Genomic DNA, 19,286 nt, shown 5'->3' with positions numbered 1-19,286 from the left:
TATACAGTATGTGCATTATACACATAATAAACAAAATTATTGAGGCAAGTGCCTGTACTGTCCAGAAGATGGGTTCTAGAAGATTGTTTGCATTCATTGAAAGACATTGGCTTTAGTAAGGTCAGAATGTTGGATGATGACCGTCAACCAATCTTATAATCAGCTCCCCAATTCATCCCAAAAGTACTGAATGGAACATCATCTTTCTGTTTTTCAATATTGGGGGCCTTATGTCCCTCTAGCCCACGGGCTGCTGTTCATAGAAAGCAAAAGCCTCATTAGACTGTTCCAAATGTGTGACCAATCGGCTACAGACAAGTCCTACAGAAAATACATAGTCTATTTTAATAAACTACCTGTGCACTTTCAAAGTTCTCAGACCCTACTGCTAGCATTGTAACCCTGTTGGGAGCATTGGCTAATAACACTGCATTTTGGAATGCTGGGGGTGAATAGGGGTGGGCTATTTGAAAACAGTTTGTATTTGTTATCACGTTCCACTACAACAACCACAAGCCCATTAGTTAAGGTATTATTTAACCATTTAGTGATGTTTATCACTGCTTATTGGTGGTGACAACGATTGTTTACAAGTGTTATGAATTATTTTGTAAACTTTTGGAGATTTTTTTGGAGACTGTCCATCATAGGACACCATCATACCCAAATTTTCATAATCTATATCCACTTCATTACATGCTTTATTTTTACATAGCGAGAAACTCACTATAATGCAGCAAAATCTGCTTTGGTTGTTTATATGTTATCAGCTGGAAATTATTGAGCCATATTTGTGTGACTACACTCCATGAAGCTCATTGATAAATTATGCTATGCCTGGCGTGGGTGGTCCAGCCGATTGATCCACCGTTGCCCATGCCGCCCTCGTGTCCAGCTTATGGATGGTCCAGATCATTCAGCTCGTATTGACAAGCGCTGTCAGGTCAGACTCATTTCAGCACTGGACAGCGTCAAGAATATACGGAGGGACCTGTCATCTCGGGGGTGTGGTTTGTTCTCCGCACGGCGGCTCTGTGGGTGTGAGAAGGCGAAAGACTATGTCAGGAGACACAGAATACCCTCAAAATACCCCCAACTACTCTTTAAATACCCTCATCACCACTGATCACCAACTGCGCGTCTCCACCATCAGGCGCGCCGCCGAGAAGACGAAGCGAGCGCGCAGGGCGCATCAGCCCCTCCCCCTTTAAATCCGGTCTTAACTCCAATCCTCATTTACGACGATTCATACCCCACACCCCTCCCTCCCTCCCTCCCCTCCTCCTTCCTACACCAACCACTCTCATTCGTTTCACACCGCGAGAGAGGAGGACAGCACGGCTGCGCATCTTTCTATCCCTCTATCCGTCTGTCTGTCGGGCTCGGTGCTGAAGGAAAGCGCATTGCTGTAGGTGGTCTACTGGTGGTCCGTTTTTTTCCTCAGCTGCTCGCTCCGGGGCGCATCTCTGATTACAGGCGGTCGATGAGGACGGACACGAGCCTCCGGACAAACAGCGGCAGCAGAAGCAGAAGCAGCAGATCGTTCACTTCTAGCGCACGAGCTACCGGCGTGCTGACACGCAGCGCCATGGAGCCGCCCACCGCCTGCTGATGCTGGAGGAGCACGATGGGTTCTTGCATGTCCACCTTAAGTCACCGATCTAACGGGATCATAAATGGAGGAGGAGATTGACAACCGCAAAATCAACAACAGCTTCCTTCGGGACCACAACTATGCAACCGAAGGTATGAGGATGAGGGTGAGGGAGGTGTGGATTTAAATAGAGGAATGTAACCTAGATAGATTGTGGTGCATTTGAATTGAGTGTGAGGTAGGAAGGATAGGTTGGATTTTTGGTTGGGGGTAGTTGAGTTAGGGTGGTGGTATGGGTCAGAAATGCAGTTGGTTCCTATGGTGCATTGACTAGTGAAATCTAGGCAAATCTGCCGGAGTGAAGATGAATTGAATTTGAATTGGTTATATAGGTTAGTTATGGGTTGCTATGGTGTATTTAAAAAAGGGTGTGGGGGTAGTTGAGTTAGGGTGGTGATATGGATTAGGTATGCTATGTGTTCCTATGGTGTACTGAGCACTGGTGTATAGTGCACATTGATTAGTCTGCTAGTCTGCTGGAGTGTATTTAAATAGGAAGGTTAGATATGGGTTACTATGTGCTATTTCAAAGGGGGTGTGGGGGTAGCTGTAGGGTTGGGTTGGTGATATGGGTTAGATATGCTGTGGTGTATTTAAATGGGTGGAGAGGGGGGTTATTTATTGGCTAGCTAGTTAGAGCATATTGACTAATCTGCTAGTCTGCTGTAGTGTACTTGACTAGGGAGGTCATATAGGTTAGATATGGGGTTGCTATGGTGCATTTGTCTAGAGGGTTATACAGAATTTGAAACTATATGGCCTGACATAGTGTATATTTGAATATAGTGATAAAATAGGTTAGATATTTAATTGGGTAATGTGGGGGGGGGGGGTATGTTGGCAAGACAATTAGTCTGTGTGTGCTATGGGTTTCTATGGTGTATTTAAATGGGTTGGGGTATATATTGTCAAGCCAGATACTGCAAGCCAGCTACTGCATGAATTAGGTTAGATATGAGTTGCATAGGGTTGCTATGGTGTAATTAAATAGGAGTGGGGGTGGTAGGGGTGGTGATATGGATTAGATATGCTATGGCTAGTCAGCTAGTGGACCTAGTAGTGCAGCAGTAGTGTATCTGAATAGGACGATTATATAGGTAAGTTATTGGTTGCTATTGTGTATTTAAATAGGGTTGGAGGCATATATTGGCTAGTCATCTTCTGCATATAGACTAGTGTGCTGGAGTGTATTTAAATAGGGAGAACATATAGGTTAGATATGGGTTGCTATGGTGCATTTGAATGTAGGATTATACAGAATTAAACAGTATATGGTCTGATATCGTGTATATTAGAATGCGTTGTTAAAATAGATTACATATGAGTTGCTATGGTCTTTTTAAATTGGGTGGTGTGTGGGGGGGTATTTTGGCAAGACGACCAGTGTTAATTTTGGGGGGGGGGGGGGGGGGTATGCCATGAATTTCTATGGTGTAATTAATGGGACAGGGTATATATTGAGTATAATTAGGTTAGATATGAGTTGCTGTGGTGTATTTTAATTGATGGCTGCTAGTCTGCAGTAGTGTGCTTGAATAGGGTGACTAGACATAGGTTGCAGTGGTGTGTTTGAATGGGAGGGTTATACTGTATAGACTTGTACATTACATAGTGCCCTATATTGTATCTGAATAGGATGATCATATAGGTTATCTATAGGTATTTAAATTGAATGGTCATTGTATTTGAGTGGGGTATGCAGGCTGGTATATCATAGGCTGCTGTAGTGTGCTTGAGGCTTAAGTAGGGTGGTGGTGGTGTAGCTTAGATATGGGTTGCTATGCTATATTTGACTGCAGGGGTGTTGTACAAGATAGTACATTTAATGTGTGCGTTTAATTTGAGTTAGGATAGAGGCCTAGATGGGGTGCTATTGGTTAGATAAGCAACTGTATTAAAATATAGGTCAGGAAGTCTGCTGTGGCATATGTGAATGGGAGGGGGAGTAATTTAGGTTAGGTTGGTTGATATGGAATGTGTAAATGGTGGAGATATATTTTAGTTAAATAAGCCATTGTGTTTCATTTAAATACAGGGTAATGATATAGGCAAGGTAGGTTTCTGTATATATTTTAAAAAGGGATTATCATAGGCTAGATGTTAGATACTAGATTGTTGTAATTGAGGATATATAGGTTAGATAGGTGATAACGGGCAGTTGTTGGGGTGGCATAGGCTAAGGCTACTGTGGTGTGTGAGGACAAGAGGACATGCGTTACGTTAGATCACTGTGCTGTACACGTTGCTTGAAGGACCCCGCCTTGGTCACAAATTCCCAGAGCAAGCTGCACAATCAGTGCTTTGACTCAAGGCCAAATTATTTAGTGGCAAAGCAGTCATTATATGTCCAGAAACATGTAATAATTAGAACAAAATAGATGATAATTATCATTATGCCACAACCACCACAGTGTTTAAGCAACATTTGCTAAATTAGTACCACCAGTGTCCTCAGTCACATGATAGAAGCTCTGTACAAATGAATTTAAGCATTTACTTTGCCATTTTATGTTACTTTAGTGTACATGTCGCCATTTTTAAAGCACGTTCTGGTTCTGGGTCATCGTCCGACGTGCTGAATGACTCATGCCGGATATTTAGAGCATTACAGACCTGTCTTGTGTAGTAGATTAGAGCTTAGGGTTTGCAGAATCATCTTTAGAAGGTCTGTTCTTTTCAGAGCAGCATTGGGAACAGTGTTGCCAGGTTGCTTTTTAAACGGTAGCACTGCAGTAGATCAGACATGCTATAAATAACATGAGCTATTGATTCAAAATTCAGAAAAAATGCAGAGCTCTGTCTGGCACATTGTGCAGGGTAGTGTACCTGGCCTGCGGTGAGTGCTAGACTTAGAAGAGCAATTAAATTATAGTGGATACCAATGTAGAAAGATCTTTTATACTTAGTACATTTAGGCTATTTATATCAGTGCATTCACCATGAAATTATTGTACATTGTAAAAGACAGTTGATGTTTGAAAAAGGTCTTTATAAGACAAATAGGCATCTGATCTTATGCTGTGTATTAACCAAAACCATTCCGATATTTAGATATGTACAAGCAATGCAGCAAAATGGTTTAGATAAGGTGTGTTGCTGATTTTATTAAAAAATATTTTATTTTAGTAACAGTTTATATAATGAGACATTCTGCACTGAATTCAGTTTAGTAGTGATGTACTTTTTTACGTTGTTATAGTGTGCTTAATATTCTGTTATAATACAGTAGGATTAATCACTGCATTTGAATAACTTTATATTTCTGTAAATGTGTAGTGTTATGCACTCTGATTAATATATCTTGTTTGTGGTCTACTGATGTGAAATAACTGTTTTATAGTGAGGTGAATTTGATATGATCTGGGTTTCTATAGCGTGTGTAGATTAGCATTAGCTTTAGCTTTAGCCTCCATTCGGATGGTTTTATATAGTCTCCAATATTATGCCATGTTTTCATACTCAACTGCAGACTCTACCTAAACGGTTTAATTCACCTCCTGAGAAATCTCCTCAGTTCTGCCGGTTGGGCAATAATATCCTTTAATGGCACCTTGATGACTCGTGAGCTAATCCAGATCCTGATCCAGATGTTGCTCTATACACCGTGGTTTAAACAAAGACAAAGACCTGGAGATCAGGATTAAAATAGGCCTTGATCCTGAGTCATTGGATCAGATCATGAGCCCCTAATGACAAGCAACGTGTTGCTACTAATTATTTCCATAATTATTCAGACAAGAGTGGACATGTGACAGTGGACACAGTCCAGCACTTCTCACCATGGATGGATCATTCAGGGGGCAGATCCCTGGACCTTCTCCCAGCAGAGGGCACCTTCCTGGGCAATGATTAATAGCTTTGAGAGCCTCTCTAAAACGTACCCAGTGGAGAGATGCAATCAGCCGCATGCAAGCTCAGAGGCCCCTGGTTTACGACCTGCCTGAAGGCCCCCAGGCCAGTGTGTAAATCACACTGTAACTCTGTCTGGAGACAGTCTCTCTCTTTCTGATACACACACAGCATGAGCAGCCCGCACCCTCTTGGCTCTAAACGCCCTGGCACTGTGCTTCTCATGCATATGTATGCAGGTACTCTCTCTCACAGAGAGGAGTTTTTGGGGGGAGTCGAGTGCATTGGATGCCCATTAAGCGTTGGCTTTATTCAGTAAGCTGTACGATGTAAGCAAAAGCCAGCGGGCTTTGTTTGAAGCTTCACAGCCTTTAGGGAAGGTCAGACTTGATAACGGTCTATCAGATAGAGACTGTTTTAATATTTGTAAGCAGTTAGTTCAGTTTAGTAAATATTGTGTTGCATTTAGATGCTCAGGCTATTTCAGTCATTATAGTCCTACTCTTACTGTATTTAGTAGGGGTTGGAAACAAAAGAGCCCTTAAGTGTCTAGTAGATTTCAGTATATTTACTGTATATGTACTCAGCTATGCTAGCTACCTTGTTTATGTTTAACCCCTTGGGAGTTAGAATCATGTGTTATGGCTCATTTATATTCAACATTATATAGGTTAAATTCTGTTTTTGGATACAGAAGCATTACATTTGTGGGGCCAATTTAGCAATATTTCCAAGCGAAACTTGGCCACTAGTACCAAATGGACATATGAAGAAGAAACACTAGCAATTCTACACTGAGATACCAAATGGTAGAATATGGGACGAGTACTGTGTCCACTGACGTGTGATAAATCATCTGTGGTCTCCTTTATTAAATGTGGATTGTAGGATTACTGAAAAAAGCAATACCTCAAAGAAAGCTTAAGAAATATTTTAGCATTGGCGAAGTAAAAATGGATTTGTGGGTGGAGCTTAAACAGGTCAATTACACAGCCACAGGCAGTGGAGATGTCAGAGATTGCATATCTGTGCTTGCTTTGATAGCATACAGCCACTCCCTTTATTCGTCCTGTGCCTTCGGGTGGCTCTAATTTACAAGCGATTGCCTCGTATTTCATTGTCCATGCTGGGCGTCTGGTATTAATATTCCGCCTTCAAACGTGCCACTCGCATTATTACAGTCTGTGAGCTCAGATAGTGACCGGATATATGTCCTCCCCATCCCCTCCTCCTGCTGCTTAATATCAGCCCAGCCCACAGTAATTCACAGGCCGGACATCACAGATGCTGGTGGTCATGATGTTTATGTCTGCCTGGGTTGGTCATTCTTAGAGGTGGAATTGGTTTCAAAGTGACTGTCTTGTCCCTTCAGGCTGTGAAGAGCATCTGTAATGACGTGGCCACTTTGACCGTCCTCCCTGTTACAGAAATATACACGCAGACACCACTGGGTTTTTAGGGGGGTGGCCTAGATTGGAGTGGTGGAGGAATTCTCCAGTGGGATCACACAAAATTCAACTTAATTCAGTGGAATGCTCTAGAGGTTTGGTTATACACACATATAATTGCTTGTATTGCTTTTTTTAAATGGCAGACTCTGATAATCAAAGTAATCAAAGTTCAATAGACGTGTAGCACCGCTCTCCATACGCACAGTGCGAATGACCTATTTGACCTAGAAAGATGACCTCGCGAAAAGCACCCCCCCAACACACAGGCCTACCTACCAATTTGTCTAATTTGCTAAAGTGGCATGGTTCTTGTAATTGGATTTCAGGAGGCAACTTTGTATCCCCAGTTGTGGTTCCTTTAGTCCCTGACCTAATAAAGCACCGACAGGCCTCCCATAGGCATGAGGGGGATGTGGGGAGTGGTTATGGGGGTGAAAGTGGGGTACATGCCTTACATTACCACTAAGCCCCCTATTAGCTTCTTTATATTACCTATTACCTTTACTTATATTACAGTAAAGAACCACATTAAATTATCATATGTGATCATTAGAGCCTCATAATGACTTTACATATTAACTCAGAGTTAATATTTAATGAACGAGGCATAAAATCTGCGCTGATTTGTATTACGCTTAACTGGTCTCAATATTAGCTTTTTTTAATAGATCCTGCCATATTACGCCCACCAAAATGGTAGTCAAGGGAGCCGTGTTAGCGTTTGTAGCACTAACACTCTTCTGCATTTCATATGCATAAGCAATCATGGAGTTTTATACCTTGCTATTAATGAGGACAAAGTGACATTTGAAATGATAGACATTTCTGGATCACTTTTTCTCCAGTGTACCAGCCCACAGAATGGGAACTATACAGAAAGCGTGTGTTTCATTAGCATAACACAGATGCTAGCAAAATGACAGTTCACTAACCGCATGAGGATGGATGTTACTGTGCTGTAAAAGAGGCTCAACCTCCATTTTCATTTGGCTCGGCAGACTTAATTGGCCAGAACGTTTCCCCTCACGTTCTTATCATAATGTTTTCCCATTCCAGCACACAAACTGAACAACTTGATGTTGAATAGGAACACACTGAGAAAATTCTCTGCAGCTGCAGTAGCTAACCATGCAGTCATCAGTTGCCATCAGCAGTGAATCTGACTCTTTACTACTGCAGTTCAGCAAACGCCGGTGCCAAAAGCTTCACGGTGGAAGAAAAAGTGCCACCTCCAGCATTTCCTGGATGTGATATATTGCCTGGCAGAGAGAAGGCATTGCAGTGCAGCAGCAGCTTCGTCTGCACTGCAGAGACTGAGCACTACGGCAGGACCCAACCCAGCTCCACAGAAAAACCCCAGACACAATACAAACAGCTTATACTAGGATACTTGTAGCAAAAATGAAGAGGGGAAAAAAAGTGAATATATGACTAAGTACTTCTAATACTAAGGTACTAAAAACTATACTGCAAAATTACAGATAGCAATACATTTTACAGATAGCAGTACATACATACGTGGTTAATATATCTGTACAACTGTTGTTGTGTAAAATGTAATTCTGATATTACTGATATTTTGTTAAGTAAAGTAAATTACAGACATAATTATTCAGTAAGTACAATATGGACAAAAGTGTTGGGACACAGGGTCATTCCTTGTTTCTTCCAAAATCAAAAACAAATTTATCCTGCTTTTGTTGGAGTAACTGTTTCTATATTCCAAGAATGACTTTTAACTAGGTTTACGAGCATTGCTGTGAGGTTTTGAATACTGTCACTGAGAATAGCATTTGTTAGGTCAGGATGTTGGATGGTCACTTCCTATTCATGTTCATTCCTATTAATTACTAGAAGGCATTTTTAGTGTTTATGTGGTTACACATATGGAACAGACTATCGAGACTTCACACAAATGTACATAAACCAAACTAACATTTTAAAGCAAACCACTTTTTGTGGTGCTATTTTCTTTTTTTCTTTCTTATAGTAGGTGTGCAGAGAATTGTGGGCTTTGGGTATTTTTACATCCTTACTATCAGCTGTATTTATTTTTTGCCCTGAAGGAAAACACTGTAGTTCAGTTACTAACCTCATTTTTTTCCCTACACTGTAAAATGTATTGTTCTCACTGTAAGACTGTGAGACAGCATCAGAGGATCTGGTAAAAATAGCAATGCGTTCCCTCAGCACTGAGGACACGGCCTAGACATGCTGTCTGAGCACAGCCCAATGGGGGCTGACCCTAATACACCCAGCCTTGGCAGCGCAATTTACACCCGGGGTTAATGCCCTACACTGTACAGAGAGTAGGGGGCGGGTGTTATTATTACAGGATGGTTTTGGGGGGAGTGGAGGGGGTTATTGTTAGGGACAAACTGCAGCAAACGAGGCTGCCAACACAAACGCCCCCAGGCTACAGTTTGGGATTTTAATCATAAAAAGAAATATCTCCCAAACCCAAAGGGCTGCATTTATTATTCAGGAGGAAACAGGGAGGCGCAAATGCTGCGACTCTGGGAGTCTGAGAGTGGTGGGGAAGACATGGGGAGAGGATTTGGACACATTAAAGATTTACCACCTGCTTGGTGCGTGCAGGCTGTTTTATTGAGGGATCTTTCCCCATATGGGACGAGGGGGAGCGAATGTGAGAGATTTAATGCGTGTTTTATCATGCCTCAGCATCGGTTCTGCATCGTACTGAGCTGGGGAGTTCTAGGGAAGGAGGAGCCTGTTTTTTAGAAGGAACAGCTAGGCAGACACCATCACAACTATGCGCACACACATGCTACCTTTATGTGTGAACCGAATGTTACTCAGATACCCTATACAGTAAATGTACCTGATTAATAAATAATAGGTTACCTGTTTTCTTATGCGCTGTCTTCTCTCTTGCGTGTTTTTACTCTTACTTGTTTATTTCCCTTTCATTATCCCTCTCACTCATTAGAAAGTTTTTTTTTATCTAAACATTTTACAAATGCCATGCGCAATTACAATTATCCATCATAATAAAATGTGAAATAAGTTTTCATTCACTTCAGTTAGGCTAATACATTTTAACAGTCATTTTCCCATTTTCACTTCAATTATAAATACCAATCAACGTGCTGTTTAGTCCAAGACCAGTTATGCTCAATCCCTGTCTGGGAAACTGCCCTAAATGATGTAACAGCAAAGTGGAGAGGTTTAGCCTGTCTTTGCTTTTAGCAGAGTCACTCTTAGAGCCATTTGCAACCTTTGCATGTGTCATAGATGCCAGACAGGACAAGCAGCTGTCCATTAAATGGGGGCTGAAATCTCTGTCCACTAAACATCTGGGAGTACAAACCCACCAGACAGTGCAGAGCCATTTATCAGATGAGCTTTTGATTTGAGGCTGGATTAAAGCTGTGTGTGTCTTGGTGTATGGAAAACCTGCTATTTTCTATCTATATTTTTTATCTTCCTCGCTCAATTACTCTCTCTCTCTTATAATATGTTTAATTTGTTGTTTTTTTTGTCTCTTGTAATTATTCTCCTTGTAGCTCTCTTTCTCTGTCTCTTATTTTTTTTCTTTGTCTTATTTTAGTTTGGTATCTTTTGTTTGATATCCCCTCTCTCCCAACCTCCATCCCTCTCTTTCATCTCACTGGCTTCCTTTCTTCTTTCAATCTTGTTTTTTAATCTTTCTTGTTTTTGTGTTGTCTGTTACCATAGGTTTTCTTTGTTTCTTTCTCTCTCTTCCTCTTGCTCTCTCTCTATATTTTTTGTCTCGCTGATACCTTGATTCAGACCTCTGCTTTTTTTTGCTCTCTGTCTCACCCCTTCTAATTATTTAACTCACTCTCTGTTTTCTCTCCCTCTCTCCTGATTGCTCTCTCTCTCTCTCTCTCTAAACCCCCTCTCATTATGTGTCTGTTACTTTCTTTTTCTGTCTCTCAGATATTTTCTCTCTTTCTTTCCCTCAGTCTCAGTCATTTTCTTGTTCTCTGTTCTCTCTCTCTCTTTTCTTCTCCTCTAGCTGGCACCCCACAGCTTTAACCGTAATTCGGGCAGTTCAGCACATGTGTGGTTAAATTATAAATCTGGTAATGATGTGTGAAAAGAAGCCCTCTACCAGCTCTCAGACTCTCTTCCCCCCTCTCAACACACACACTCATACACACGTACTCCCCTCCCTCAGCACACACACTCATACACACGTACTACCCTCCCTCAGCACACACACACCCATACACTCCCCTTTGTTGTCCCTGGAGACGCGTCGCACCTCTCGGCTGTGATTCGTGCTCCGTTCTCCCATTTCCACAGGGCATTTTTCCAAGAAGTAAGGTTAATTAGGTTTTTCCTCTCCTCTCCACAGAGCAGAGCGCTGTTTTAGAGACGGGGCAGCGCTCTGAGACAGTGCAGCAGTGAGGCAGCATTTGTGGTCTATGTGATCAGCAGCAGGTGGTATGTCTGATTACCCAGTGTGCTCTGCTCTCAGATCATGTGTACAGACCTGCCGCGTCTACCGGGCTGTCCTCTGTCTCTCTCTCTCTGAAATAATCAGGCCTGGATGTAGGGAGTCGATACAGCTGACGGATGTTACAAAACTGCAGGCTGGCTGCACAGCAGTCCCACCGCTCCAGCACGTGTTTGTTGTATGGAGGGATTGAAAGGAAGAGATTGATTGATCAATTTAGTGTCATTTTACATTGTGAAATGTTCAGAGGAGGCGATGCAGGATAGGAAGGCCTGCTGTCTCTGCTTGACCTTTAACCAGCTTTGTCAAAATGATATTTGTACTTGAATGATTGTTGAAATCTCACTGAGATGAGTTCTTCTCATTGAATAGATGTAGCATAAAATATATTTTGCTGTGAGTGGTGATAAAATCCCGTAAAATCATAAACTGCATGATCTGAATCGGCCAGTATTCACTCCTAAACTGTGAGCAGCATTCAGATAATTATTAGTTTAATTTTGGCTGATCTGTGCTCTGCTTAACCATAAACATGTGTGTTTTATATAATTGCAAATATTTATCCCACAATGTGTGAGTTTAACATACAAAGCGAATTAACTATACTATTATTAATAGATAAAACTACATATTGTATATTTTGCTCATATAAAATATTCTGCATTTTTTGTTGTTTTTATGGAATAATTTAATAATTATCTTTAAAATTAATTGATTCATCTACATACTCATTTGTTGAACATTTGAACTCATCTAAAAGTGCTCATGTATATGAGTTGTTGTCTCAGCTTGTTTTTTTTAACTATCTATGCCTGTGGTTATTCTACCCACTAGATTACAGTTTGCCCAGTATATTAATCAACGAAGGAGGAATTAGAAGGAGGAGGAGTATCAGGTTTGTTCTTCCCCCTATGCTTTAGTTTATCATAATGTAATAAGTAATGTGTTAAAGGGTCTAGTTAAGGCAGGCATAGATTTTTTCCTAGAGACTGTTAGTGTTCGTGTTTTAACGACAGCGAAAAATACTAAAAAAGCATCATAGCCACAATATGTTCAGAAAAGCATTCCACAGTGTAAAATATCATGCTTATGTTAACTTATTTAATAATGTACACTTTAGAAAAAAAAGATATCTCTGCATTTATACATATCTACCTATACTAAATCAGGGGTTCAGAACACAAACAAAATATCAATGAAAGAGCCCACTCTTAAACCAATAGACTACCTTAATAAATACCTTAGAAAATAAGGTAGTCTCTGTTTAACAGTTTGTGGACACTCTTTTATCATTTCAATTATATCTATTTTATCCATCTATTGTTTTGATTGCCTTTTTTAGTTGCCCCTTTAATTCCCGGGCTGATGGTATACTAAGACGTGTTAATCAATAATTACATAGGAAGCTACAAAAGAAACTGACCCATCCTTAATGTAAAGAGTAATAATACATAAAGATCAAGTGTGAGAAACCTCCTGTGTACTGACCCTGTGTTCTGGTGATACGATGGCAGTCCAAAACGATTTCACACCTCGTGGCTGGAAGCCACCCTTGACCAGACCCTCATTTACTGGGCAAATCTAGTGTGTCCACATCACAGCCGATGGAGTGCAGAGGGGTTGATGTTGGAGAACCTTTGTTGTTGAATACATGACAGAAGTAGAATCTTGAAAGGAAAGATTAATGTTAATATTTATGCATGTTAGCTGTTTGTGTCTCCTTTGTGTGTGTGTGTGTGTGTGTGTGTGTGTGTGTGTGCGTGTGGAATCATCTTTACAACCTGATCCTTTGACATGCAGAGCTCAGCAGAATTGCTCTAATCTCAGTAGTCATGACGGAGGTTTAATAACGCATTCCGCCACCCACCACCCTGTCAGCTCACTGCTTAATACCTACAGTAGTTCTGCTTACACAACAAGCTTTACACCAAAAAACACTCTGGTTTGCGTATTTCTCTTATTGCACTCACTGCAGCATTGATGTTGGTGTTGTGCTTCAGCGTCAGCAGACACACGGTGACCTACATACTGCATGCAGTACTGGCATCTCTCTCATACCACACACTGCTGTGTTGGGGCTCCACTTTGCCCTTTGAGTTTCTCCAGAGCAACAGTAGCTGCGCTCCTACATCATTCATCCATTTATATATATATTATCAGTCATTACAATATGTTGTCCATGATAATGATGATATCATCATATATTACATGACAGTTCTCTACGAGACAGTACAGCATCTGTGTTACTAAAAAGGATAAAATACTCCCAAATAAGCAAATACCAGGAATTTTGGATTTATTCGACAACCTAAATTCTTTACTACAGGTTTACTCTATTCATTTTGATTAACGCCAATTGTAATAAGTCAAATTAAGGCAAGTCTTAAGGTGTTAAGAGTGAGTTTAGAGCAACAAAAATATCAATATTTGATACCAGGTATTGGTATAATGCCATAACACAAATTACAACAATATGATCTATTGTGATGTTATTATTTGGTCCCACCATAATATTATATATATATATATATATATATATATATATATATATATATATATATATATATATATATATATATATATATATATATATATATACCCTAATTATATATTTCTGTTTACTACTGGTATCTTCTCATACAAAGCCTATAACAATGGATTTAAAAACATTAAGTTTTTTTATTAATAACATGGTCTTTTAGTATTCTTAAACAATTAAAGCAAAGAAATGTTAATCACACATAAAACAAAGAAGATACTTTCAATAATCTGCTGAATTTCCAGATACGTTTTTGTTAATTTGTTAATGTTATGTTAATGCTAGTCAATAGTTAATCAGCTGATCATTGATATGAGATAGCAGAAAGTAAAAAGTCAGAAGTCATGGGATAGCAGCTTGTAAATTGATCATGTTGTGTAAATTTCAGGGTTTAGAAATGCCCTGTAATTATTGTGAGGTGGTATCTTGTGAGTGATGCTGACAATGGCAACATTCATTTTTGGAGCTACAATGAGGCCTGATATTTGGTGCCAGATAAGCATTTAATGTTCCTCAATTCACAGTGCCATGTGTGTAAAAAGAGGGACTAGTCATAGAAGGCATTACCTTCTTACCTTTTAACTCACAAGATAAGACCTTACAGCTTATACAGGTGTGGGTGCTCCCGAGCTGTGCCCTGAGGTTACACATCATGGTCAATGTACATACTGTTGTCCCATGACTTTTGGCATACCGGTGATCAGCAGATTAGCTATCTTACAGGCATTAACATAAAATTATCAAATTAGCTTTAATTTAAATATGTGTCTGGAAATTCAGCAGATTATTGAAAGAATCTTCTTTGTTTTATGTGTTGTTATTATTATCTCATGATTTTATGTCATGCATATAAGTATATAGTGTTTTTTTCCACAATTTTGCTGCAAATATTAGCTTCTGTGTGCCATATTAGAGAGAGAGAGGGATATTGGCACATGGTAGCCTTAACCCTTAACCAGCGCTGATAGCATTGTGCCATGATAGAAGTCTTTACTGTTTTTCAATATCAAATTTCAATTGCTTAAAAAACAAATACATTCCAATATACCTAATATACCCCGTTTCTAGTACAGTAAGACATGTTTTGTTGTCATATAATTAAGTATCTTTAAATAGATCAGTGGAAATCACTGGAGTTTGTATTGGTATGTGGGATATGACAGCCTCATTCAGTTCAGAGTAATATTGTCTTGCGTACCGTTACACTCCCACTCTCAGCTAGCGTTCATTGCCTTTCCAGGTCCGTGGTTTTCCCATCGAGACCTCCCTGATTCAATCAGATGCTTATTGTGTCTGTTCAAAGGTGAGGGAACTCAATCTGTAAATACAATAAAAGGGAAACGACTGAATTGGAGTCTGTTGTGGCGGTGTTATTAGTGCGCTCTAGGCGGGAGGACGTTCTGTCTCATTTCAGTCGTTTCCCAAGCTGCCTCAGTGATGGGGATGCTCCTATCATACTCCATGTTTCACGGCCACCAGGGATGCTGGGGTAGGACAGGTTGGCACAATAACCTACTTTCGGGTGTGTGAGTGACGAGAGGAAGCTGTTTGGGTGGAGGATAGATCACCGGTTGCCGAGGCAGCATGCCATCATGTGACTCGCTAACCTTTGACCCGAGCTGCCTGAAGGATTTATTCACTCTGTGCTACAATACACTACTCTGTCTATCTGTCACAGGCAGCAGCAGAAAACAGGCCACTTCAGGACACAATGCTCCTCGAGTGGCACATGGCTGGGATGGACATTGTGGGTAAATAAAGCTAGAAGCCCATTCAGAAGCACTGATTTGAGTCTGTATAAAAAAAATCCTTCTTTTTTTTTCTCCTGTAATCACATAATCTTTCCAAACCGTGATGACAGGCCAGCAGCCAACATACAGAGTATACCACAGAAGCAGTTGCTGAAAAACACAGTATATGATTTGTTGTTTATACTGCATATCAGGCTCTGCAGTTCTTATATCTTAAAAAGGTTGAAATGTACAGTAACACTTTATTTGAAGGGTAACTTATTTGAAGGGAATAGGGGCTTCATAAACATATTCATAAACAAAAATAAAATAAATATATCTATTTATTGAAATAATTTTATAGTATGCAAATGCAATACAGTACATTAATGAAGAAATTATGCCAGTAATCTTAAAGCATTTTTATGTAAAAAATAATCAAGGATATATAGGCATAACATGTGCATGAAACGTCTTAGAATGTCTTAGAAATTTTACATTCTGGGAGAATGATGTTTTATAACAGTGTTATAAATAAAGCAAACATTTATCACTGTAGATTAAGGGCATCATTTTCTTTTTTAATTTAAATGACAATCAAGGGGAAATAAATGTGTAGTGTTTCGGATACTTTTATGTGCATGTAATATAAGTATTATACATAACTGAATTGCTTTGTAAATGCATCATTTATTGCTTATGAAGCCTCTTTATGGGTGCCCTTCAAATAAAGTGTTACAGAATATACAAATAAGCTTCAATCACTAATCTAATGTACATTCTGTATAATGTATTCACAGAACCCTCTGTCCTGAAGGTACCATGCCTTGTGCATTTAAGTGGTTTCCCTGCTTTACCAAACCCCTTTTGACTCTCTAAAATGAATTGTTTATAAGCTGATCAGCTCAAGGAAAACAATACATATGCAGGGCGAGGTGCAAGGCTTTGTCCAATGACTAAATGATTTTGAATGTTTTGTGTGTGCTGTCTGCTAGGGCTCAGCAAATAAAATTAACCTCTCTTTGCATCTACTTTGGACTTACCATTCCTCCATTTAAAATTTCTACTGCATATTTATTTACAGTTGTATAGAGCAGCTGTGGCTTTGGACCACAAGGTCATTGGCTGGATCAAAGTCTCTACTAGTAAAACTGGACCAGCACTAAATGAGGGTGGGGCAGTAAAGTAACAGCAATTTCTCTTTCCTTAAAATTGACAGCTGAGGTGACCTTGTCCAAGACACCTTACCACCAGCTGTTCACCACTCCAGGTATCTCTCTATGTTCACTGCCATAAATGGTTGGAATATGGTGGTAAATCCAGTTGTGCAGAAGGATTGCCTTTTTGTGTTCAAAGTCAGGTGCGGTTAATTTCCAGAAATTATAAAATATCATTAAAACAAAAATCATAATAACAGAAGAAGATGTATATCTCAAATATTTTTTGCCCGATGCTTAAAAAAGTCTGGAGGTTTCTGATTATTGTTTTTTTCAGGTTTAGACTTGTAGAGTCAGTGGTAGATTGTTTAGAATAATCTATACTGTCAGAATGCAGTTTAAGGAAAAAGAAGGATTTAAAAATAGTTTCCAAGGTTAAATAAACAGACAAAGGTAAATTTAACAGATGTTAAAGCAATTTGTTCCTATTTGGCATAGTGTGAATGGGGTAGTTGGGTACATTGCATCCAAATTTCACGAAGAATGGACCAATTAAAAATAAAAATCTTTTTTACTTTGACTTTCATTGTTAAGAAGGCATTCGTCTTCTCTTGTCATTGTAAGACACGCTTTTTTTGACAAACATTATGAGGCAATGCAACAGCTATATGATATTTTGTTCATGTTCTTGACAAAATTCAGTATATTAGCCTGTATTTGTCACAAACTAGATTAAAAGTTCCGAGGAAGGGTGTTACAACTATGCCATTTAGCGTTTATGCTGCTAATTGCTTCTGTATGCTGTAAAGATTTGTGTCTGTTGCTTCAGTGCAAAACTACAGTAGAAACATAAGAATAACTGAGTCATCAAATTGAATCTTAATAAAAATATATTTTTGCTGAGCTACCACTTTAAAAAGAACATGAAGGTAATACACCGGTGAGAGAGCAAACTCATTACAGCTCTATCTTTAGTTCTAATCTGCCCTTAGTTTCTCAGGCTGGGTAATGTATTCATAATGAGGCAGACGCTGCTTAGCAGCTACATTTGCCTTGTCCCTAGTGAATGATGCATATCTATATGCTTATGCTCTGTAAGATAGAAAGACTCCTGAGAGCTAAAGCCACCTGACTGGGAGAAAACATAACTTTCATGCTAGATGAGGGATGCAAAGAAAGCACAAGGCAGTGAAGGCTCCAGGGGCTGTATCACGTCAGCTGCTGTCTTACATGGTGAATTTCAAAGCTAAGGGAGTGCAATTATGATGAATTATTCTCTGTCTTGCCCTGCCTTGCTGCTTTGGGCTTCTACTAGAACATGCTGTCTGATGTATGAGCCATCTTGTAGTCTGGGTCTTTGTCTGTGCCTGGAGTGAGGAGGTCACATTCACATTGAGAATAAGAGTGAGAACACTGAGTGGATCAGGCATGTACGCTTGCTTGTGAGTAAGGGATTAGGTCATCTATTGGCCTACTAACTAGATGTGCTATTACAATCAAGCTTGTTAAAGAAATACTCCATTATCCACTGTACATGCATATTAGCACACATTCCGTTTTGCACACATTCAGTGTGCAAAATGCTTACTACAGTCCAATTTCAAAACAGCGGAGTTATCTCTTCTGCTGCTCCTCTCTAGATTGAAACTGATGTGACTGATGGCTGCCCTAGTCTGGATCACTTTACCTATCTCAAACACTTGCTGCCTTTGTTAAACAAGCTGCATGCAGACCACTGAGTATAAATGTGAGTACTCGAAATTACTAAAAATGTCTATTGCTACTTGTGATTGTGATAAATTATCTCGATAAGATGAGTTAAGGATGCCAAAGTTGTAGAATTCCTTGCTTGCCTGCTATTGTGTTCCATACCTGGCAACCCAGGATGTGGCAATAGGACTGGGGAATGGACAGTGGAAGGGATCAGATTTCCAAAGATAAAACATAATGGCTGAAGAACTACTATTAAGAGATGCTGTTAATAATAAATACTAATGGATAGTTGGAAGTGTAGAAAAAAACAAATACATATTCTGCTACACGGATGCAGCAAAAAGATTTAGGTTGAAAACTCTGTGCTGTTACTTTAAAATCTACTCAGATAATTACTATCCAATAAATCCAGAAAAACAGCACAGCCTTCTATCATAATCCTTTCAATTTAACCCAGCTACCACACATGCCGATATTCCATTATACCCCTAAAGCTAGAACCACCTCTGAGTGACCCTGCTTACCAAAATAATCCCCATTTTACAAAGGCACCCTGAAAATATCTGCTTGGGGAGGAGTTCATATGTGCATAGTTCATTCGATTTTATAGCAGCTCTAAACCTCAGTCTGATCCTGAGAAAATAGCTGGATTCCTGGGTGAATATTATTATGTTTATTGACTGCAGCAATGCAGGAAAGAAATAAGCCCCTTAGCATGGCAAAGGTCAGCAGCACCACCCGAACCT

General features: G+C 39.7%; 1 protein-coding gene across 2 annotated transcripts in view; it reads left to right on the top strand.

Moving 5' to 3' along the window:
* Window positions 1-19,286, top strand: part of LOC103039288 (serine/threonine-protein phosphatase 2A 55 kDa regulatory subunit B beta isoform) — a 76,491-nt gene that overhangs the window by 36,662 nt on the left and 20,543 nt on the right. Inside the window, exon 1 of one of the 2 annotated variants that reach the window (XM_007247428.4) lies at window positions 1,298-1,746. The exons of the other annotated variant lie outside the window; for it this stretch is intronic. Within the exon in view, the coding sequence (XP_007247490.1) occupies window positions 1,677-1,746 (70 nt within the window). The 5' untranslated portion in view covers window positions 1,298-1,676. Of the gene's footprint in view, window positions 1-1,297; window positions 1,747-19,286 lie in introns of those variants that run through there. 2 annotated transcript variants of the gene reach the window in all.

Source organism: Astyanax mexicanus, chromosome 10 (genome assembly GCF_023375975.1).
Source record: "Astyanax mexicanus isolate ESR-SI-001 chromosome 10, AstMex3_surface, whole genome shotgun sequence".
In the NCBI taxonomy this organism is placed as follows: domain Eukaryota; kingdom Metazoa; phylum Chordata; class Actinopteri; order Characiformes; family Acestrorhamphidae; genus Astyanax; species Astyanax mexicanus.
The sequence above is the reverse complement of the archived record's forward strand: the minus strand, read 5'-3'. Positions and strand labels throughout refer to the sequence as shown.